Source organism: Lynx canadensis, chromosome B2, assembly GCF_007474595.2.
Source record: "Lynx canadensis isolate LIC74 chromosome B2, mLynCan4.pri.v2, whole genome shotgun sequence".
NCBI lineage: Eukaryota > Metazoa > Chordata > Mammalia > Carnivora > Felidae > Lynx > Lynx canadensis.
Window position 1 is genome coordinate 106477355 of NC_044307.1, and position 24735 is coordinate 106502089.

Sequence of the window (24735 nt, forward strand, 5' to 3'; positions counted from 1 at the left end):
ATTTTTAAGGATGTGCGGGTATATGTGTGCGTTCCAATTTCAAACAGACTTTTAATGGACTTACCAAATCTCCTAAATTTCTCAAAATGAAAAGTGAGACTACTTTACCAAAATAGGTACCTGGCTTATTTATAAATTCTCCCATTTTTTTCCTATTTTATAACTGAATACATTTAAGCAGAGAGAGTGTGTTCAATTCTTTCTGCCCCTCTCTAGGGGGTAATTATGCTTAATTTAAAATGATATTGCCACCCTAATGGCAGATAGCTTGAGAAAAAACTAAAAACCTCTTTAGGTGTGAAGGCCACCCTCAGTGTATGTAATGTTTTTAATTTTGGTCGGTTGGCTTTTAGAGTTCAAACTTTTTTATTAGTATTATGACTCTCAGAAAATATATAGCTAGTTCCGCCATAGTGCCATCCACGCATTCCTAAAAGTCATTGCATTTTACAAAATTGTACAATAAAATCCATAGGGTTTCTGAGGGAGATAGAGTTAGAAGCACAACACTAAAAAACTTAACGAGTGACACATTTAAAAAAAGGGAGGAACTTAGCAAAAATGATAGCACACATATACACATGATGAACAGTTGACATACATAATACCACAACAAATAAAGCACTTTACCTTGAAAAAGACCTGAAATTTTATGCAGTGCTTTTTGACACAACGGGGATTTCTAAAAATATTGTCAGAGGAGAAAAAAAGACAGAAAAGAAATTATGAGAATGCAAAGAGAAAAGGAGACAGACAGAATGATAGACAAGGGTTTCCCATGTCTAAAACTTTCTAAGACGACTCAAGTCATGTATACACACGGAGATCAATTGTGACCCAGGGCAAACAGCAATCGCAGCGTGCACCCATCCTGGCAGTTTGGACCAACACTGAGCACACAACGAAGGGCTTGAGGGGGCAGCCTGGAGGAGATATTCTGAGACTTTTCTGCCCCCCCAGACGGGAGAACGTGCTGATGAACAGTGTGATTTTATTACCTGGAAAAGGCTGCAGAACTGAACTGTAAGCCAAGATATGCTTACTCCCTTGGGCCTTCACCCGGGAGAGGATGGCCCCATTGTTTTTCTTTGCTTGATAAATCTGTGTGCTGTCCTTTGCTGAGGAGATCCAGTAGAGAAATTCCCCATCCACAGTTAAACTTTCAAGCATTTCTCCTGCTCATGAAAAACATAAAATAAAGAACAGAAAAAACAAAATACGTAACTCACGTTTTCTACTCAAAACAATATGTGAAATCCTTTTTCTGTATTGTAATTGCTAATTTTTAATCTTTTATCATTTCAATAAGAAAAAAAAATACCACCTTTGTTTTATGTCATTAGGCCAAGGATTTTACAGATGTTTTCTCATTTTAGTTCCATACCAAGCCAATAAGGTAAATACTATTATAATTGGCCTCATTTTCTAGAAGTGTAAACTGAGGCTTTAAGGAGTTAAATAATCTCCTCAAGGCCACAAAGTTAGTAAAGACCAGAGCCAAGATTTTCAACTTAACCTGTGTGACTCCACATCAAACAATACCTATCGGAAGGGAGGTGTTGGACGACAGGCCCAGGGCTCAGTGTCTTGCTCAATATTTTTTATCAGTAATTTGGAATAAACACAGAGTAAGTACACTTACCAATTTTGTAGATGATACCTGATTCTTACTGACACTAGTATGTTCAATTACTGGCTTAAACTTTGAAAATATCTCTACAAAATCAGGAAATGGATTGAAATGTAATAGGAATAAATGTGACACCCTAAATTCAAGTTTAAGATCAATTCTAAAAATAACAAATGAAAGGAATCTGGCTTAATAATAGTTAACATGAAAAAAACTATGGGTTTTTCAAACGGCAGGCAGCCAAAAGACCTGATGCCACCTTCAGCTTCAATAAAAGAAGACAGAGGAAGTCAGAGACCCCCTGCGCTAACCAGAACACATCGACAGTACAGGGGGTCATTATGGGGGTGACACTTAAGAGGATATTAAGCAGCTGGGGTGAAACAACAGGAGGGTTACTAGGGCAAAGAAAGATCTAGAAGCCACATCATGTGAGGAGTAGTTACAAATACATGAATTTTTCCTCCAAAGGAAAATGAGCTATGACAGAAGTCACTACATACTTGAATGGCTATCATGTAGAAAGTTATTGATTTATTCTGTATAAAATTAGAGGTCAGAACTCAGATCAATGAATGGGAGAAATGGGGAGAAAATTTTGGCTAAATGTAAGGAAAAAATCTAATATTTAGAATTATTCAAAAAATAAAAAATTTCCTTATAAAGACATATTTTTTTATAAATGGGTATTATTCAAGCAAGGGTGTAGAGGGGATTTCTTCCAATATCATTCCAGCTAAAACATCTCTAAAGTCATTCAAATTTTCTAATTTTAGGGTTATAAATTTCAATTGTGGATTCCTGAAAGACTAACCAATTCTATATCTATAAGATAATGGCCTACTAGATAATTCTTGTGTATCAGATGGTAAAGAAAATTTATTCTGACACTTGTTTAAATGGTAAGAAAGACTTTAGTTAAGACTGTTGCAATATTGCAATAGGAGAGAGAGATGTGCTCAACTTCACATACAAAAAAGCAAGCTGGGGATTCAGAGCCAACAAGCAAAATTATGGAGTCAGTGGATAGAAAATTACTAAGAGAAGACATCGAGGGTAGGGAGATTCTTGCTAATCTTCCCATGATTTTTGCTAAAGGCAACCCAAGAAATCAAGTGTGGGAGATGAAGGACTTGATCAGATACCAAGGGTGGGGGGTTATCCCTAAACTGATTTAGCAAGATTCTTGCTAAAACTAGACTCAACAATGACAGACAAGGAAGACTCAGGTCAAGGCCCAGTTGAGAAAAGGGGAACATTTGATCGAGGAAGGAGTCTGTGTCACAGATTCAACAGAAACAAGTAATTCTCCTAATACGAGAAGTTCAAAATATATCTCTACTCTTAAGCCCACTGAAAGTATATTAGAAAAGGCTCTGGGTAACATGTCAACAAAACCATATGTGCAGTTATAACACACACACACACACACACACACACACATACACATGCACACACATACGTTTGTAATTTCAAAACTTTAATATAAAGACCAGCAATGTCCAAAAACACTTCTGATGATGGCAATATTTTATGTCTACACTGACCAATACAGTAACCATTAGCCACTTGTGGTTTGAGTATTTAAAATGTGGCTAACATGACTGCAGAATTAAACTTTTAATTTTGTTTAATCTTAATTAACTTGAACTTAAATCACATGTGACTAGTTGCTACTACCTTGAACAGTGAAGAGTAGACTCTTAACAATGTATGGAGGTATTTAGAGTGCATTTTTTTTTCTGCTGCAATTACTCCTAATTAGGAGACCTCCAAATCACTTCAGACATTTAAGTATTTCCTCCACAAGCACGTGATGTCAAGTATTGATAAACTCATGCTGAATGTGGAGTCAATGAGATCATCAAAACAGAAGTAAAGTAGGGTACTGGTAGTAAGATCACAGATGTTGTAGTTAGGCCCACTTTCCAACCGCAGATCCTCCTCTAATTGTAGCCTTTTGGACAAATACCTTACCTTTCTGGGTCTCAGTTTTCTCATCTGTAAAATGAGCATACTATTATCTACTTCATCAAGGTGTTTTGAAAATTAAATGAGATAATACATTTGGTAGCTTGGTTAGGCTATGTAGTTAAACTTAATAAATTATAGCTCTACTGTTAATTATAAGATAACAACAACAATGAAACCACAGATCCAGAAAATTGTGTGAACGTCTGTGCACAATTTGCCTGGAAACAACTTGACTTGAATTCTTTGGGAACATTTGGCATGGTCCAGAGCAAATAACCATGTGTGTATTCTTTTGAATACATGTAGAATGCACACCCTTTTTAATTGAACAGGAAGGGCCACCATCACTAATGGGTATCTATGTACACACATAGATATCTTACCAAGCAGAGTAGGCACCATGATAACTCGCCAACACCGACATCCTTCCAGATCCATGGCCCAGATCTCTTGCCCTTTCACAAAATATATCTGTGGTCTCTCTAGATCAGAGGTGTCAATAGTCATTGCTCCACTAAACTCGAATTGAGTAATGCTGCAAAAACACTGTTTCCTTCCATTTGAATGGTTTGTGGCTGTGGGTGGAAGAATGTGACTCAAGGTCTGGTTGATAATACTGTAGTAGAACATCTGAGGGCCCAAATCGGAAACTTCTGTCCAATACAGGCGACTATGGGGGAAAAAAAAGACCCTCCAACTTAATGAGTAAAGCATATTATTGCAAATGTTAGTTTCCAATGAAGATTAATCATTCCTAACGACTGGAGAGACAAACACAGCCTTTGGAGAGAATGTGTCCACATGTACAATAATCTTCTGAGATGGAGGAGGCCAAAAGCAATCTAGTTTGTACCATTTTCCCATGATTTCTCAATAAAGTGTTTACAACTAAAGCTTTGGACTAAAATGACCTGAGGGTGGTATACTGAATGGTTCATTAACGGCTGTACATGTGAAATACATTTGCCTACTCTTCATCAACACCCATCTCCATTCCCCTCCTCTCAAGTTTGTTTCTGCTTCTTAATGCCGGTTAACAATCTAGTTTCAAAATAGAATAACCATGCTTATGACACAAACAAAATACATCTTTCAGCATGAAAAACTGCTATCAGTTGGTGAATGGAGGCCTTAAAACTCATCTTACAAGGACATTAATTACAGATGGGTGAGCCCAGAATAGCATTAGCATGACATGCTGTGTATCTCCTGTTCATCTCCTGCCACTGTCTCAGTCCTCTTCTCATCCTTATCATCTGAGGTTATTAGGAAATCCACTGGTATGAAAATCTGCTTTAGTTTCCTATTGGTAATGACCCTAACTTTAGGTTAGCCAAATCGTCAGTATGGATTAAATTTGCATATTTGTGGCTATGGGCTCATAATTAATGTGTGGAGTTACTTACTATAAGTTAATATAGCTAGTCAAGGACCGTAAGCATCTTATTTTCCCATCAATAGCTTCTAATATTAAACCAAAGATATTGTATTGGATATGCCTCTATTTAGTCACAACAGAAACAGATACTCATACTTTACATACCTTAAAAAAGGATATACAGAAAAAGAGATTATTGTTGAATTTCTATTGCAAATGTCCAGCTTTCTGGGGTACTTCACCTTGTGTTCAAGATCAACATCAAATATTTGCATGCCATTTTGTGATTCTTCTAGCACAAAGTAGAGATGCCTTGAAATCCAGTCAATTGTAATAATTGTGATATCAAAGACCAGTGCATCTCGGAAAATCTTAACAATAGGTAGAAAACACAGCCAAGGAGAGAGTGGTCATTTTTTTTCCCCCAAATCTGAGGACTTTTCGGTAATCTACCATATTACTTGTTTACTGCACTTCTCTGTAATCCAAAACGTCAATAGCTCTGTACTGTGTACCATTATAACACTGGTCCTCTTCTCTTCTCACATTGTATTCTTTCTCCTGGTTAGCTTCCACTACCTTGACTTCAACTGTAATCCATAGACCAGTGCTACAAGAACAGTAGCAATATCCCTCACCGAGTTACTGATCCAAACTGACTACTGAACATCTCCATATGAATGATCCCAGGAAACAGAATTCATTACTCCACCCCCAAACCCTTCTTTTCTCCTACAGATTATATTTTTATGGATTTCCAACATCCACCTGAGCAGCAATCCTGACAAATGTGGTTCATCCTTGACATCTTCCTCTCATGACTCCCCACGGTGAACTAGTCCCGTTTGAAATATGTCCCAAATTGGTCCTCTCCTTTCTCACCTCACTGGCTCTCATTTCCTGCCTGACATTTCCTGTCTGGCTTTCTGTGATAGCCTCCTAAGTGTCACAGATTTAACGTTCTCTAAGTCATGATTCACACCACGAATGGAGAGGTCTTTCTAAAACATAACTTGATCATGTGAATGACCCACTAAATTTCTTTAATGGCTTGATGTTGGCTTCAGGATTGGCCCTCCACACCTTAGCACAGTTAAAGAGGCCCATTATATTCAGGCTCCTGCCTACTACTTCAGCTTTTTCACCTGTCTTTTGTTCACCCTCACTCCCACCTTCATTCCAAGCTCACTATTTTCAGCCTCCTGGATGTGCTATGGCTCTCTTGTATTCCTGTCTTTGCACTTGCTACCCCTTAAGTTTTTCCCACCTTCCCCTGGCTCATCTTCCCAAGGTGTCTTTCCACTCAACCACTCCAACCTGGATTGATCATCCATTTTCTGTGATGCCACCACATCCTGCCCTCAGCATAGCACGATAACGTCTTCTGTCTGTCTGTTCCACTAGCTGACACTCCATGAACGCCACCACATGCCAGGCATCGTGCTAAGTGCCTTACGTCGGTCATCTCATTTAATCTTCACAGGAACCATGTGAAGAGATGCCACAAGTTAAATAACTTGCTGATGGTCACAGATCTAGTAAATGGCGAAGCCAGATTTAAGTTCTAAATTTCAGATCCCAAAGCTCAGCCATGAATCATTACACACTACTGTCCTCCTAGTGTTAGGCTAATACCAGACTGGGTTTGTTCAAAGACTGTGATTCTTTTTTTCTTTTTTACCTCTATCCCAGGAACTAACACAGTGCCTTAAACCAAATAAAACTATTTGCAAAATTAATCCTGAATGATATTTGCCCAAAATCTAATCACTATTCATTTGTGACTAAATAATTACGCAACATTTGTCCTTTCCAACCGTTCTAATCTTAATGGCTCGACCACTGACCAGCCTATTTAATTATAGAGTGGTGTGATATGTAAATTATCCATGTCCTTCCTTCCAGAATAGTTACATAGTGAAATACCTCAGAGCTGGATCTGTTGTGCATGTTCAGAAGGCAGAGTGAGTCTCCTTGAGCATAATATCCCATTCCATTATCAGCTGTGTAGCCCATGGTACTGATGTCTCCTTCTGCTGAAAATGTCCATACAACGTGATTTTGATCCATATCTAATAAAACGATCTTGCTGTCAAAAAGAGTCATGAGATATGGAAATGGGTTGATTTCTGAAAACAAAAAACAAGTAGATAATACACATAAGAGAAAAAAAAAACTTTCATTTGGCAAAATCCCTTGATTCACCATCAGCCTATTCTGAAATCCATGGGTCTTCTCTGGGTTCATCTACTGTTCCAGTCTCAATCAACACTGCCAGGTGCCCTAAGCTCAGATTTGTTAAGTGTGTTTGGTGATAAAAATTGGTTATTTGACTTTAACTTCAGCTCAGAAACAGTATTCATATCCCTGAGAATACCAAGGGTCAAAAATGTTTTTAAAATACGAATTGTTTTTTGCACAGGTTTTAGGTAATGAATACCTGAGGTTCTGGACTTTACTGTGTCAGAAAATGGTCCAGGTCCTTTGGATGTGAAGGCTCGAACCTAGAGAAAGAAAAGGATACCAGAAAAATTGCATTCAACAGTGTCCTCAGTGACAGCAATTACATTCTGGACTGATAAATTATCGAAGGTTTCATTTCACAATTTTGGTATCAGTTATGAATAGTTTCTTTTTTCTGTCAGGTTTTTACTTAAATTCCAGTTAGTTAACACACAGTTAGTTTCCAGTGTAGAATTTAGTGATTCATCACTTACACACAATACCCTGTGCTCATCTGGACAAGTCTCCTTAATCCCCATCACCCATCCAGCCCATTCCCCACCCACCTCCCCTCCAGCAATCCTCAGTTCGCTCTCTGTAGTTAAGAGTCTGTTTCCTGGTTTGCCTTTCCTTCCCACCCCCATGTTCTTCTTCTGTTTTGTTTCTTCAGTTCCACATAGGAGTGAAATCATAGGGGTTTTTGTCTTTCTCTGACTGAATAGTTTCAAATAGTTACTTCCATCTGAGTATAAAGCAATAAATCACTAAAAGGTAAGTATTGCCCCACATTCATGCCGGTGGTGTGGGTTTTATCATTGCTATTGTTGTCCGGAACAGTACAAAATATTGGCACAAATCTCCCCTGCAAAAGATTTGAATTTCTAAAAAAGGTCTTTAGCTATTTCCAAAATGAAATTATATAGAACGTTTAACAGAAACAAAACTATGCATATTATGGTAAACTCCCACAGACTGTGAAATAAACAACTAGAAGCTTTAAACAACCAAATTTACTGTACCTTTTAAAAAATGAGATTTGTAAAAGAAAAATAATAATTAAAACTTACATTTGAATATTAATTATGCATTTCAAACCACTTTTACATACGTTATCTCTTTTAGTTCTCACAATTACTAAGAGCAGAAACTAGACAAAATCAGAATTAAGTAAGTAACTCATCCACAATGACATACACAGAAACTGGCATAAAAATCAAGTCTTGTGGGGTTTGTATACTTGTATACTGTACCACTCTGCATCCCGCTACCAAAGCTTTTTAAAAACAGCTTTTAGGGGTGCCTGGGTGGCTCAGTCGGTTAAGCACCTGACTTCAGCTCAGGTCATGAGCTTGCAGTTTGTGAGTTCAAGCACCATGTCAGGCTCTGACAGCTCAAAGCCTGGAGCCTGCTTCGGACTCTGTGTTTCCCTCTCTCTCTGCCTCTCCTCCTCACACACTCTGTCTCTGTCTCTCTCTCAAAAATAAATACGTACTAAAAATTAAAAAAAAAGAGGGGCGCCTGGGTGGCTCAGTCGGTTGGGCGTCCGACTTCACGATCTCACAGTCCGTGAGTCTGAGCCCCGCATCAGGCTCTGTGCTGACAGCTCAGAGGCTGGAACCTGCTTCAGATTCTGTGTCTCCCTCTCTCTCTGCCCCTCCCCTGCTCATGCTCTGTCTCTCTCTGTCTCAAAAATAAATAAAACATTTTAAAAAATTAAGAAAAAAAAAGAAAACAGCTTTTAGTAGACGTCTTTTATTGTGTAATAAATCATTTCCACTTCCCAACCTTGCATGTGTATAACAGCCTATAAAGGAAATTGACACCCATAATGATGGACCCAAAAGGTAGATCCTCAAGTGCCCTCTCAGTCAACAAAGTATTAGATTATTTTTATTATACTTCTACTGTTAAATATATTTTACCATATTATACATACTACTATCTGTACATGGGGTGTGTGTATGTGTGTGTGTGTGTGTGCATCATGGTATGTACATATACCAAGACGTCTTCAGTTTTGCACAAGACCACATTAAGTGAAACTCATGCATATCCGTGCATATCACCTTGCACAATCCTGCGATGACTGAGATCTGAAACTATATGTACATTTAGACAGATACACTTAACCAGAATATTTATTTAACCAGAACACACATAATTCTCAACAAATAAGAATGTGTACTATCTTTAACTTTTATGTACAACTTCTTCGATTAGTATATGTTGAACAAATATATTAACAAAATAACTATTAAATTAGAATTTTACAAGGAGAAAACAGATCCCTAGGAAACTCAAATCTCTAAAACACTCCCCAAAGCATTATGTTCCCCAAAAAGAAACGGGAAATAATTCTAAATATGTACAACATTGTCACCTGTAAGGGCGGACCTACCCCGTCCGACTCCATCTTGTTCTGTGTCCTCCACCTTGACCACGCCTCCTCCCCTTGAGTAACCTCCCGCTCACCCATTCAAACTTCCCGATCAAAACACGCCCAGTGACCTGCGTAACAGGACTCCGACCCTTCCCCAGCCAATCCGCCAAGGCCACGACCCTTCCCCAGCCAATCGGCTGAGGCCACAGCCATTACCTCACCAACTGCCCCTAGACCCCAATAAAACCTTTGTGCTTTTGAAACTCGCTCTCTCTCCCTGGCATCTCACCCCTGCGTCGGTGCAGGTAGGGGATTGAGCTCGAGCTAGCTCGAATAAAGGCTCTTTTGCTTTTGCATCGGACTCGGCTCCCTGGTAGTCTTTGGGGATCGCGAATTCTGGGCATAACATCACCAACTTGGTATTTAATGAAGATAAGAAAATCATCAAGCCATCTATCATAAGTAGAAAGCTATTTCATATGAAAGTTAAAATGCCCAAATGGGGTGGCAGTAACTTGTTATTCTTGACTCCTATTCTCACTTTCTCGTCTATCAGCAGCCAGACAGTAACTCTGAGATATCAACTACCTAGACCCTCAGGTTTTATTTCCAGCAGTAGCTCCAAGTTGGGGCATCCAGAGGATTCACCGTAGTGATGTGATCCGGGGGAAAGGATTCTAGCAGCCGGACTACAGAACACCACTTCCTAGCCATGCAGCTTTGGTAACTCACTGACACACCCAGGGTCATGGCTCTTTCTTCACAGACAGTAAGGGGATCAAATGAGATAAGGAATATAAAAGCATCTACCCAGGTACACGACCTATAGTGATTACAGGGAAAAATAGTGGTTTGTTCTGAATCTGAAAGCAAGAAAGCTGTCAAGCTGTCCTTCACCCTAGCTGTCCCCTCTCCCCTCTCTATCTTTGCCACCCACTTGACTTCCGTGACCATAGTGGATCTCAAATTATTGACAGAGTGGCAGAATTCTTAACCTAGTCCTTTAATCAGCCTTCTGTTTGCACCACTGAGACCCCTGTATCCCTGTTTTCACTCTTATACCTGGAAGGCAACAGTGTACCCGGGACTCATGCCTTCAAGCTGAAAAGACATCTCTGAGGGGGTTGCATTGACAGCCATCCAGTCTTCAAATGTTTTATTTGTGTCTCTCTGGTTGGATATTTGATAGAACATTTCAAATCTCGTTAACACACCGTTTTCATGCTTAGGCTTATTCCATCTAAATTCCACCACAACTTTGTTCTGGTTATGGTATTTCCCACTTGGTAATATAAATATCCTGGGATTCTGGGGTGCCGACGGAACTGAAAAGCAGAGACACAGATAGGGTAGAAAAAAATACAAAGTTGACTTTTTACCATTCATGATGAGGAGATGGAGAAACAGTAATAAATACTTCTCATTCCAGAAATCGAAGTGTATCTATCTTATTCTTCAGGAGAGAAGATTCCACAGATTTCTTCAGGAACCTATCCTGATATTTCAGCAAATCTTTCTTATCTGCAACCCAAATCCCTCTTACCACCACTTGGGCACATCTTTCTCATCTGTGCCCTGTATAGATGAAAGGTGGCTGGTTCTCCTTAAAAATACAATATTTACTCTCATCCTGCCACAGTGACTTAGCTGGTGGTGGAAATGGCAGTCACAGGATGAAAGGCAGCAACTTGGCCTGGCCTTCAGCCAGTTCAGGATGTAAAATCCAGCATGTCACAGATCCAGGCCCTCTCACCTTGAACCCTTCCATGGAGCAGGGTATACCCCAAGAGTATGGTTTGGAGGCTACCATTTATCCTAGAGCCGAACCAAGCAATTTAATGTCTCCCAGCCCTTCAATGAATTTATCTCCCTCTTAATCAAGAGAAATTCCTCTGCCTGATGTCCATGTCATTTCATGCAAGATGCCTGTCTTCCTTCTTCGGACTCCTCTACAAGGTCCCTTTCCACTATCCACTCCAGTCACATCGCTTCTCAATGTTCAACACTCACATCATTATCCAATCTCCAGGCCTTCTTACACTGTGCTTATACGGGATACCTTTCCTTGCATCATTCCCTAGAGCCCAGCTAGAATTCCCCCTCCCCAAAGGCCTTCGGTGGCCATTCCAGTCTATGACCATTGTCACCTCCTGAGAGTGGTGGGGCTGCTTGATAGAGATGAAGCATTCTGTCTTGTCTATTTACTCTATGCCATTGAAACTCAGTTCTCACTGTCTCATTTCTGTTATTGTTGGAAGCCTGTGTTTATCTCTCTACTGTTTTATGAGCTCCATCAGAGAAAGCACTTCTCCTTATTCCTTGTTAAATCCCCTCAAATCTAGTATAGGACTAGCACCCTCTAAGCGCTTAATAAATATTTGTCCATTTGAATAATTTCCCAACTATATTGTAAATTTCCTGAATGCAAAGGCCAAATCTTTTCATTTTTTATTGCCCCCCAACATCCAGCAGAATGCTGATGACCCTAGGTCCCCAGTACATCCCCTGACAGACGCAGGCAAAACCATTTCCATGGAACAATCCTACCAAAGCTGACATCCCAAGATGATCTCAAAGAGAGCATACCTGGATTCAAATGCTAACTGCTCCAGGACCTACCCAGGCTCTACTATGTTCCTGTTGTGAGACTCATGGGTAAATATTGTTGAAAGAAACTTAACAGTTAAAAACAAACATACAAAAAATGCATATCTATGCCTATTGAGCTCTTTCTGCCTGCCAGGTCCTGTGCTAATAAGTTCATAGTGAATAAATCAATATGATACTGTCATTTACCAGCATTTGAAGACAGGACTGAGTGGAGACTTGATAAAACGGCAGTGGAAAGTCTGGATTAAGTCCCAGCTATTCTACATTGGGCAACCTCTAGGCTTCTGCTTTCTCATTTGCATAACTGAGATAGTAACACCTGTGCTACCTTTCAGGGAGCAGGGGGAGGATCAAATGCAAGGAGGAAATGATGCTCTGACACGTAATAGGTGTGCAGTAAACGTTTAATAAAGGAGTGATACATATAAATGTGCTTTGTACATTTTGTAGTGATACACATGTAAAGACACGACTACTATCCTTTTTAAAACATATTCCAAAGGAAAACATTAAATTCAGGCATGAGTTATCCACCTGTGGAAGCTTCTGAGTTACCATCTGTGAGAACATCTTCAGACAAGCCTGACTTCCATGAAACTGTCCCTGCTATTATATTCCCGTTTTCCTTCTCAAGTGTTTCACAAGTTACCTGAAACAGGTTTCTGCATCATATGTATTATTATAATCAAGTGAAACAATCTTTAAGAAATCTTTGGAATATGCTTTTGGAATAAATGATGCAGACTGATACTAATGGTGTTATTCTCACCTCCAAAAAGTCATTGAAAAGGTATTGAATCTCAACACATCTACAGAACTGAAAGTTATTTTTAAAAATTATTAGCCATTTACTGTAGAGCATAGAAAATGAGGCTCTGCCCTTTTAAAAAGATCTTTTAACCCCTGTACCTGTTTCAGGTGCTCGAAGTGACAGAGATGTTTGGGGGCCCTTTCCCCAGTACGTATAAGGAGTGACAGAGAGATTAAATAAGGCATAGGGCTCCAGCCCTTCCACAGTAAATACAGGCGAAAGCTGCTGCTCACTAGCCAGGAACTAAAATATAAGAACAAAACATTATTTTCTTAGTGAGGGAGTCATAAAACCTTTTATTCCTAATGAACTAAAATCTCCAAACTTTGGTTCACCTGTGAACCAAAAGTGCAATTTTGGAAATGCTAATGTTGCTAAGTTCCATGTGGTTCCACATAGACCAGTTAAAATGTACCTAACATACCAGTCGTTAACATTAACCACAAAACAATCAGAGACTGGCTGCAAACAAGGGTTCTCAGGGGGCCCCTGGGTGGCTCAGTCAACTGAGTATCTGACTTTGGCTAAGGTCATGATCTCACAGTTCATGGGTTTGAGCCCCGCTTCGGTCTCTGTGCTGACAGCTCAGAGCCTGGAGCTTGCTTCAGATTTGGTGTCTCCCTCTCTTTCTGCCCCTCTCCTGCTCATTCTCATTTATTCTCTCTCTCTCGCTCTCTCTCTCTCTTTCAAAAAATAAACTTTTTTTTTTAATTTTTAAAAAACATTCTCAGGAAAAATCTTTTCTTTTTTTAATTTTTTTTTATTTTAGAGAGAGAGCATGAGTGGGGGAGAGGGGCAGAGGGAGAGAGAGAAAATCTTAAGCAGTCTCCACACTCAGCATGGAGACCAATGAGGGGCTCAGTCCCACAACCCTGGGATCATGACCTGAACCAAAATCAAGAGTCAAATGCTCAACCAACTGAGCCAGGCAGGCGGCCCTCAGGAAAAATCTTAATAATCAAATGAATTGGGAGCAACAAAGGAAATAGGCTTGGCTAAATGAAGGAAGCACAAATTAGTGTGGGCAGGGCTGATACAGTTGGTACAGCCTGTTTGAGAAATGGAAGTTACTAGAACCAACACTATACCTTAGAATGAGAACTGAAATCCACACTGTAGAAAATTATACCCCAATCCACTGCTGGGGGAGCATTCCACAGGATTTGAAAACTTGAAGCATTTCCTTCAATCCTAAAGGAAGATTCTTGAACAGAATCTGGGATAACCTTGGGGGTAACAGAAAAGTTCCCTATGGGATGAAAGAAAGAATAGAGGGGGAAAGAATTTAGGATTCTCAAACATCATAGAGAACATGGATAATTAACAGAAATTACTAATAATTAATACGAAAATAAATTTTCCCTTTCTTTTAATATATCCTAACAATCTTCTTTTTCTGACTGTTCCATGCTGCAAATTTGGATTAAGAGTAAAATGCAAGCAAACCAAGAGAAACTACCAAAGCCTTTTTCTTTTTAAAACTTTTTTTTTAACATTTTATTTATTTATTTTTTTGAGAGGCAGAGAGAGACAGAGCATGGGGGGGGAGGGGCAAAGAAAGAGGGAGACACAGAATGCAAAGCAGTCTCCAGGTTCTGCAATGTCAGCACAGAGCTAGATGCAGGGCTCAAAGTCTGAGCTGAAGTCAGACACTTAACCGACTGAGCCACCTAGGCACCTCTAAAATTTAATTCTTAAGAAAAAATTCCCAAAGGGGCACCTGAGTGGCTCAGGCGGTTGGCTGTCCAACTTTGGCTCAGGTCATGATCTCACAGTTCATGAGTTCAAGCCCCGCTTCAGGGCTTAAATATTTTTTTAAGAAAACAAAACAAAACAAATCCCAAAGTAAACACTTATTTAACAAAACATGCTTGGAGGCAAGAGGGTAAACAGAAATAATATACTGTACCTGGCAGAGGCTTGAGGGATGTCTGAATGATTGTGAACTGATTAAATTTGGCTGGTTCCAAAACAGAGACACTGGTTCTCTGACTTATTTCCTGAGCTGTGATAATCCTAAAGCCATTGATCCAGAAGAGCCGACCACTATAGTACATCAGTGTATTCTGGGAAATTTCAGAAGTACTCCAGGCTGCAAACTCCGTGATGTTGGTATCTCCAGCACTGCTAAAACATGGCACCAATTAGCCTGTGAATCTCAAGTTGGGGAAGGGCTGGTACATTCACGTACTGGAGAGAATGTATGTTTGTGAGGGTGTGTGTTTGTGGATGCAAAAACAAAAAGAAAATACTTTGCAACAATAATTATCGTTATTTTTAGTTCCGTATAAAGTTGATTTTTGTTACGCTTTTCTTAAAGTATACCTAAAGCAAGTCTTCTAGGACTTTTCTCATTAATGTGATATTGCAATGGCAAGAGTATTACACAGATTTTAAGAAATACTGGTGATTCTCGGTAGTACCTACCTTAGAGGTGCAACCTACTGGCTGGTTTCTCCTCATCGGGCCACGCCCCCCTTTACACTTGGTTAATCATGTTATTTATTTGCCACCCATTATTCTCTCCTGTTTCGTCCCTCAATATATACTATTCACAACTGCTGCTTCAATGATACTTACTAACTTCGTTAGCTCGTGCAGAATGCTTCTTTTCAGACTGGGGAATTCAAGTTAACAGACTATTATTTACATTGATGCTAGAGTTTTCTCTCCATGACACAGAATTGGGGTATAATTTTCACTTTAAAAATCTGCTTGGGGGGCGCCTGGTGGCGCAGTCGGTTAAGCGTCCGACTTCAGCCAGGTCACGATCTCGCGGTCCGTGAGTTCGAGCCCCGCGTCGGGCTCTGGGCTGATGGCTCAGAGCCTGGAGCCTGTTTCCGATTCTGTGTCTCCCTCTCTCTCTGCCCCTCCCCCGTTCATGCTCTGTCTCTCTCTGTCCCAAAAATAAATAAAAACGTTGAAAAAAAAATTAAAAAAATAAATAAATAAATAAAAATCTGCTTGGTAGTTTCTAAAAATCTCTCTTTCCTGGTACTCAATAAATAAAAACCACCTCAATGATTTTCAGTCTTTTGAAGTGGTGGTTTGACTATTTCTTTTCAAGATTTCTCGACATCTTTTTAGAGTGTTGACAGTTCCTTCTTTAGAAAAGTAGAAAGAATGGCACTTAAAATCAAAACAAATAAAGGTTTTGATTTGAGAATTTCACAATATCTCCTTGACAAAACTGTGACTACCTGAGAGGGCCAAAACTGGAAGTTGGGAACCTTATAAAGAGGTATATTCACCAGGACGATTCACATTGTCCTTTTTCTAGTGAAATACTCTATTTATACCTACGCAGTTCTGAAGACAGCATCTGGTTTGCCTTGTGGACTTTGACTTGCTTGTCTAATTTCACACCTTGTTATTTCTACTTCTCATTAGAACTTTCCAGCAACCTTGTGAAATACATAAAACCCAGTTCCAAATGGAGGGAAGCTCACTAAACAGGATGCACTTGGGCTAGGAGGCTGGCCCTTCTGGACCACCCACAGAGCTGCTGATGCCTGTATCCTGTGAATGCCCTTGTGTTAGTTTAGCCCACCCGGTTGTTTGTTTCAGCATTTCCAAAGTGTCCCTAGGACAGCGGGTTTCCCCGCAGGGTGAGCCTGGATATCCCTTAGCTGCTCCTGGCATGGATGACCCTTTATTTCCAGTTGAAGACTCCTCCCCTATAAAAATCTCATGGACTAACCGGGAAATTCTTGACCTCCAATGTTCACGGCACTTCAGCAAAACCTCCTCACTTTCGAGAGGTCAGTATCGGGCTTCGTTCTACCTGTAATTTCAAACCCTTCAGTCCTCCACAACAAGTAAAGCTGGATTTAAATCGAAGCTCAACAAAAAAGTCATAAAAAGTCAAACTCTTCCATAAAGGGTGAAATATAGAGGTCAGCTGAGGTTGCTGTGCTGAGGGTTCATTCATTTACTCATTCAGTCAACAAGTGTTTTGTGCCCTGTTCTGTGTTAGCCACTAGGAATACAGTGGTAAATAGACAAATACAATCCCTGCCCTTATAGAATACACAGGATAGCAGAAAAGGCAGTCTGGAAGAAGATGAGCAAACAACCACACCACTGAATGGCACCGTAAAAGGAAAAGTAGAGTGGATTCCTTAACAAGGAGACCTACTGGGATCTGGTCAGAAAAAGTCTGGTCACGTTAGAGAACATGCTTAAACTGAGCCATACAGACCGGATACCAATTAACCAAGGGAACTGAGTCTGGGAACATTGCAGGCAGAGGGAACAGCAAGGGCATAGGGTCCCTTGGAGCATGTAATCAGTTCTGACATAACCAAATACATCTGAATTGTTGACGGGTGCACCCTCTTCAACTTCCAGGTCAGATATGTTGTTATACTTGTACCTGATTAATTCTTTTATAAACTAAAGGAAATTGATGGATTTAGGAGTAGGAAGAGCAATTTCAAAAGTAGATCCATCACGGGCACCTGGGTGGCGCATTCAGTTGAGCATCTGACTTCAGGACTGGGCTCAGAGGTCATGATCTCTCTAGTTTGAGCCCTGCATCAGGCTCTGCGCTGACAGCGTGGAGCCTGCTTGGGATTCTCTGTCTCCCTCTCTCTCTGACCCTCCCCCACTCACTCTCTATCTCTAATTAATTAATTAATTGATTGATTAAAGCTGCTGTGGCTATACTACTATCAGACAAAGTGGTCTCTAAGCAATGAGCATTACCATAGACTGATGAGGGCATTTTATAGTGACAAAAAGCAATATAATCAAGTATATAGATAATAATATAAATACAAAGCACCCAGATGAAGATGAAGAGAATCACCATAGACTAATGAGGGCATTTTATGTGATAAAAAGGCAATACACTCAAGTACACAGATAATAATATAAATACAAAGGACCCAGGTATATCAACTGTAGAGAACCATAGGCAAATCTACAATCATAGTTGAAGACTATGGCACCTCTTTCTCAGTGACAGATAGTACAAGTAGACACAAATATTTAAACTACACTATCAACTAATTTATGTACTTGACAGTTATAGACTACTATACCAGCTATTAATCTAATGATAATTAATCTAATAATCCAACAGATTATTAGCTGAATAAATATTCTTCTAGTGCACATGGAACATTCATCTTGATATACCCAATGGTGGGCCATAAAATAAGCCTAAATAAATGTCAAAAGATTGAAATTATATGGTGTATGTTTTTCAGCCACAATGATATTAAATTAGAAATTGATAGAAATAATACCCAAACAATCCCAAAATACTTCACAATTAAGCAACGTACATTTTAAAAACACATGGATCAAAGAAAACTAATGAGAGAAATTAGAAAATATTTAGAAATTAGAAATTAGGAAAGATAATAAAACACAACATACTAAATTTTGTGGAATACCAACTAACACAGTCTTTAAAAAAAATATACAGCTTTAAATGTCAATATTATAAATATATTAACAGAATGATGTGAACACAATTTCTTCTTTCATCTTAAAAAGCTAGAAATAGGGGCGCCTGGGTGGCTCAGTCGGTTGAGCGTCCAACTTCAGCTCAGGTCACGATCTCACGGTTCGTGAGTTCGAGCCCCGCGTCAGGCTCTGGGCTGATGGCTCAGAGCCTGGAGCCTGCTTCTGATTCTGTGTCTCCCTCTCTCTCTGCCCCTCCCCCATTCATGCTCTGTCTCTCTCTGTCTCAAAAATGAATAAACATTAAAAAAAAAATTTTTTTTAAAAAGCTAGAAATAGAAGAGGCTATTATAAAAGAAGAAGAAATAATAAAAATAATACTGGAAAAGAGTAAAATTGAAAATGGAAAATCAACAAAACTAAAAGCTAGTTCTTTAAAAACATTAATAAATTTGATAAACCCTTAACAGGAGTGATCAAAAAAAAAAATGTATCGGGGCACCTGGGTGGCGCAGTCGGTTAAGCGTCCGACTTCAGCCAGGTCACGATCTCGCGGTCCGTGAGTTCGAGCCCCGCGTCGGGCTCTGGGCTGATGGCTCAGAGCCTGGAGCCTGTTTCCGATTCTGTGTCTCCTTCTCTCTCTGCCCCTCCCCCGTTCATGCTCTGTCTCTCTCTGTCCCAAAAATAAATAAACGTTGAAAAAAAAAAATTAAAAAAAAAATGTATCAATATCAGAGATATGAGGACACCACTAACGACCTTATAGACATTAAAGTGATAACACGGGACTATTATTAAATTTAATCTGACAACTCATTCAAACTGGATAAATCCCTTAAAAGACATGAATTACCAAAATTGATTCAAGAAGAAATAAAAATTTAAATAACCTTATACCCCTAAAATACATTAAATTTAAAGTCAAACAATTTTCCACAAAGAAAATTCCAGGCCCAGATGGATTCACTGGTGGATACTATCAAAATTTAAGGAGGAATTAATATCAAAAACTCAGAAAATTGAGGAGGAGAGAATGTTTCCTAATTCATTGTAAAAGACCTTTATAACCCCCTAAAGCATTTCTGCATGAAACCAGAACAGTGAATTTAGCAATGAATCAAGATACCAAGTCAATATACAAAAATCAATTGAATTTCTCCATACTAGTAATAAGAATTTAGAAAATGAAATTTTTGAAAACACCACTTATAAAGCATCAAAAAAAAAAAAAAATCAGAGGGGAGCCTGGGTGGCTCAGTCAGATGGGTGTCCATCTTCAGCTCAGGTCATGGTCTCATGGTTCATGAGTTCAGGCCCCGCATTGGGCTTTCTGCTGTCAGCACAAAGCCCACTTTGAGTCCTCTGATAAACCTCTCTCTCTGCCCCTCCCCTGCTCACACAACTCTCTCTGAAAAATAAATAAACATTTTTTTTATTTTAAAAAGCAGACACTTCAGGATTAATTAATGAAAGAAGTGCAAAATTTCTAAATTTCTTGGAATGCCTGCCTGTCTCAGTTGTTGGAGCCACACGGCTTGTAATCTTGGAGTTGTGAATTCAAGTCCCAGGTTGGGCATGGAGCCTACTCTAAACAAAACAACAAAACAAAACAAAACAAAACTTCTACACTGAAAATACAAAACACTGCTGAATAAAATTAAAGAAAACCAAAACAAATGAAGAGAGATACCATTTTTATTGATTGAAAGACTCAATATTTTATGATATCCGTTCTCCCTAAATTGATAAGAGATTTAAAATTCCAACAGGCTTTATTCTAGGAATTAGTGAGATGATTTTTAAATTTATTTGGAAAAGCAAAAGATCAAGAATAGCCAGAATTAAAATATTGAAAAAGAAAAACAAACTGAGGACTGAATATTAGCTATCTTTAAGTCTTTTTCTAAATTTATAGTAATCAAGAAAATGTAGTATTGGCACGAGATTAGACAAATATAATAAAGGAACAGAATAGAGAATCCAGAAATAGACCAAAATATATTCGGTCAAATAATTTTGAACAAGGGCACAAAGCAATTAAATAACAAAAGGCAAATATTTTTAACAAATGGTACTGGAACAATTGGATATTCATATGAAAAGGAAAGAAACATCTAAAAACCTATTTTAAGTGGATCACATATTTAAATATGGAAGCTAAAACAATAAAAAGCACATCATAGGGGCACCTGGGTGGCTCAGTCGGTTGAGTGTCTGACTTCAGCTCAGGTCGTGATCTCACGGTTTGTGAGTTCGAGCCCTGCATCGGGCTCTGTGCTGACAGCTCAGAGCCTGGAGCTTGCTTCAGATTCTATGTCTCCCTCTCTCTGCCCCTCCCCCACTCACACTCTGTCTCTCTCTCCTTCAAAAATAAATAAACATTAAAAAAGTTTAAAAAAAAGTACTTCATATAAAATTCTCACAACCTTGGGATAGGCAAAGATACCTTATAGAAGGCACAGAAAACACAAACCATAAAGACAATAATTGATAAATTGGGTAAGTCAAAATTAAAAACTTCTGCTCACCAAAATATACCACCAACAAATATATAGGTAAGCCAAACACTGAGAGAAAAATTTCACAACACATATATTTTACAAAGGACTTATATACAGAATACATAAAGATCTCCTGCATCTCAATATGGAAAAGATATTCAGCCAATTAAATAGTGAGAAAAATACTTGAAGAGTCACTTCACAACAGACAATATATAAATAGTCAATAACAAATTAAAAAGTGGTGAAAATTATTAGTTATTGGTGAAGTGTAAATTAAAAGCACAATGATATATTGCTACATACACCAATGAATGGTGAAAATTTGAAAGATTGCCAAAGCCAACTGTTGGGAGGATGTGGATGAACCAGAACTCTCATATATCTCTGGAGGAAATGTAAAATGGTATAAACCCTCTGAAAACCAGGAAATTATTTAAGAATTAAGCATATATCTTCCATATCACCCAGCAATTCTACTCATAGGTATTTATCCAACAATACATCCAAAGCCTTGGGTATAAATATTTATACAATTTTATCCATAATAACCAAAATCGGGAAGCAATCCAAATGTCCATAAAGAGAAGAATGGATATGCCAACTATGGTATGTTCATGCAATGGAATACTACTCAGCAATAAAAAGGAAAGACTAATACTCTTAACAACATGGATGAATCATAAAGATATTATGCTAAGTAAAAGAAGCCAGACACAAAAGGTACATATTTCAGGGGTAGGGGGGATTGATTGGGTAGGGGCACAGGAAAATTTCTGTGATGATGGACATATATATGTCTGTTTTAAAAATTTTCTTTATTGTGCTTATTTATTTATTTTTGAGAGAGAGAGAGCTTGAGCAGGGGAGGGGCAGAGAGAGAGGGAGAGAGAGAATCCCAAGCAGGCTCCACACTGTCAAAACAGAGCCCTATGTGAGGCTCAAACTCATGAACCATAAGATCATGACCTTATTCAAAACAAAGAGTCAAACACATAACCAGCTGAGCTACCCAGGCGCCCCTCAACATATCTGTGTACTTGTCAAAACTGATATCATGGAATACTGTACTTAAATGTACTTGTCAAAATGTACTTAAAATGTACTTGTCAAAACTGAGATCATGGAATACTGAAGATCTGAACATTTCATATTATGTACATTACACCTAATTTTAATAAGCAAAAATGTTAAAAAAAAAAAAGAAAAGAAAGTGTAGGAAAAATACTAGAAAAAAAATACCTTACAGTATTATTATGGAAGATGTGGAAATGCCAACAAGAGAACCAGGGGCTTAGTTTGAGGACACAGATTGAGAGAATAATTCATGTGCTTCTTTCGACTCCAGTCTTCATGTGTGCCGTGCAGGATGATTCCTGCCTAACTCCATCATGTTAAGAAGAAGAAAAACACATCTATCCATTTCTTGGGCTCTTGAGAAGCATTCTTCTCAGTGTCTCCACTGTATTCTCTTTCTACCCCATCACAGTATTCACCATATTCTACTGTCATTAGTTGTTTACAAACCTATCTTTCCCCACAAGCACAATGCCTGCAAAAACAGTGGACAACTAGTAAGTGCTTATTGGAAGAATAATGAATGCTCATGCACTGTCACATGACTGAGGGGTAAGTCATTCTCATCCTCAACAGATTGTTTTCAAGAGATATTACTTACCTCCGCCCTCGAAGAACAGCTGTGTACAGGTGAATGCATTGACTGTCTTGAACCAACCAATACAGGAGTCCATCACTAAGGTCTAAAGTTAGAGCAACTACCTAAATAGAAAATAAGAAAATGAATCAAATACATGTTTGGAGGAGACTTTTGTGAATAAGTCACACTTAAACTATAGATTTCTCTTTAATGTCCTCTTTGGAATAATAAACTCGATAATTGTTACCTTTCGCTGAATAAAAAAATTATGTGAGGGGCGCCTGGGTGGCTCAGTCGGTTAAGCGGCCGACTTCGGCTCAGGTCATGATCTCGCGGTCCGTGAGTTCGAGCCCTGCGTCGGGCTCTGTGCTGACAGCTCAGAGCCCGGAGCCTGTTTCGGATTCTGTGTCTCCCTCTCTCTGACCCTCCCCCGTTCATGCTCTGTCTCTGTCTCAAAAATAAATAAACATTAAAAAAAATTTAAAAAAAATTATGTGAGATGCCTATTCCTATGTAACTTGGATATAAACACAAGTTTCCTAAAAATCCTCAGAAGGCAGGGACTTCCACAGACTTAGCTTTGGTGGTTCTCAAAGTATGATTTTTGGACCAGCAGCATCAGCAGCACCTGCAAAGTTATTACAAATTTTCAACCACACTCCAGGTCCTACAGATGTCCAGATGACATCTGAAAACCACTCCTTACTAATCTTTCTTTGTCTTTTTGTTACAGTCCGTGCCTTAATTTTATGTCCCGTCATCCAGGAAAGGCCTGAGGAAAGACTGCTTCTCCTGTGAAATAGATTGCATGAGACAGAAGTTACAATTCAAGGGAACACTTTTGCTTTCTTTGGCTTTGTAGGAATTTTTCAAATAAGCTGAGATGGCCAGGTATATGACCTCAGAGTGGTGAAGTCTTTCTATAGCAGACCTAGAGGCTAAGAGAGATCAAGGATTAAAGTTGATGGCTACATCTCTAACAAAATTGCAAAACCTCCAGCTGTCATATAAATCACAGCCTCTGTCTTCAAGGAAACTCAGTCTACTCCTTACCCACAAAATAAAAAACAAAAAACAAACAAAAAACTCTCTAGCAATCCCCAGCCTTTTGGGAGTTGAATCATGTCCTTGCCTCAGGCTAAAAGAAATTTATTGATTATTGTGTCAGTTAAAGTGAAATCAGGTTAATCTTGTTTCATTATTCATAATGAGATGCACTCAAGTTTTCTAAATCAAAAAGTCTGTTTTATCTCTTAAAAAAAGAATATTCTACAACTCCCTGTTCTAGAATACAGCAAACTATTCGAGTCATAGATAACATTCAGGTGTTGGGTCATTACCAATTCCTTTGCATCAGTCATTTGAGCCCATATTTAAACAGAGCCAGAGGACATTCCATAAATCTTTGGTAACCACTGTTGTCTAATAACAGCCATGCCTTGGAAATGCCAACAAGGCATAACTATAAACTTGAGGTTTAATCCTGTGGTAACGTGCACTACATATATATATGAGCCCGCCCGATCCATCAGATGTGGCAGCGGCTATCTTTTCACTTTAGATGAGTGTCTCACTGCATTCTCCCTTTTAATCACACAAATACCAAGCCTTTCTATAAATAATTGGCTGTTTATTTTATTACACCTACTGACTGCACAGTATCTCATGGCTCCATGATAAATTTATGCATAACATATGAAGGGATGAATGACAGTGAAATGAAGAGTTTTGCTCAGTGCAAAATATGTTACCTTCAAAACACCCACTAGCATTAATGGAGGCAGATGGGTAAGACATCAAACCATGGGACCAAACTATAGATTTGTACAAGCAGCACTCCCCAGCCTGTGAAGGATTTGGAGTGGGAATTTAAAGAAGGATGTGTTTCCCCAAACATGCTGAGAAATCTAGTTTTCCACTCATTTACAAAAAAGTCCCTATGGCCACTGTAGAACTTTCCAGAGTGAACATTACTCAAACAACAAGATCAGAGCACTGGGGGACATTACTGACAAAGTCCCAGGAACAGACAGAAAGTTACTCTTGAGATAGTATTTTTTTTTATCTTTAATATGCTTTTACAAAAATAAAAGTGCTTTCCCCCAGCACTTATAGAGACATAAAAAGATATACTTTTCCTATATTCAGACTCAAAGTTT

The 24735-nt window shown here is 38.9% G+C and overlaps 1 protein-coding gene across 4 annotated transcripts in view; it reads right to left on the reverse strand.

Moving 5' to 3' along the window:
* The window catches only part of ROS1 (ROS proto-oncogene 1, receptor tyrosine kinase), a 117525-nt gene that overhangs the window by 47253 nt on the left and 45537 nt on the right, over positions 1-24735 (reverse strand). For 3 of the 4 annotated variants that reach the window (XM_030316230.1, XM_030316229.1, XM_030316226.1), the window contains 10 exons: positions 22598-22698; positions 14916-15133; positions 14095-14255; positions 13105-13249; positions 10648-10910; positions 7423-7486; positions 6909-7111; positions 5148-5353; positions 3988-4274; positions 999-1175 (listed from right to left, as the gene is read on the reverse strand). In XM_030316230.1, the coding sequence (XP_030172090.1) occupies positions 999-1175; positions 3988-4274; positions 5148-5353; positions 6909-7111; positions 7423-7486; positions 10648-10910; positions 13105-13249; positions 14095-14255; positions 14916-15133; positions 22598-22698 (1825 nt within the window). The remainder of the gene's footprint in view (positions 1-998; positions 1176-3987; positions 4275-5147; positions 5354-6908; positions 7112-7422; positions 7487-10647; positions 10911-13104; positions 13250-14094; positions 14256-14915; positions 15134-22597; positions 22699-24735) is intronic. The other variant, XM_030316228.1, reaches the window with a different exon arrangement.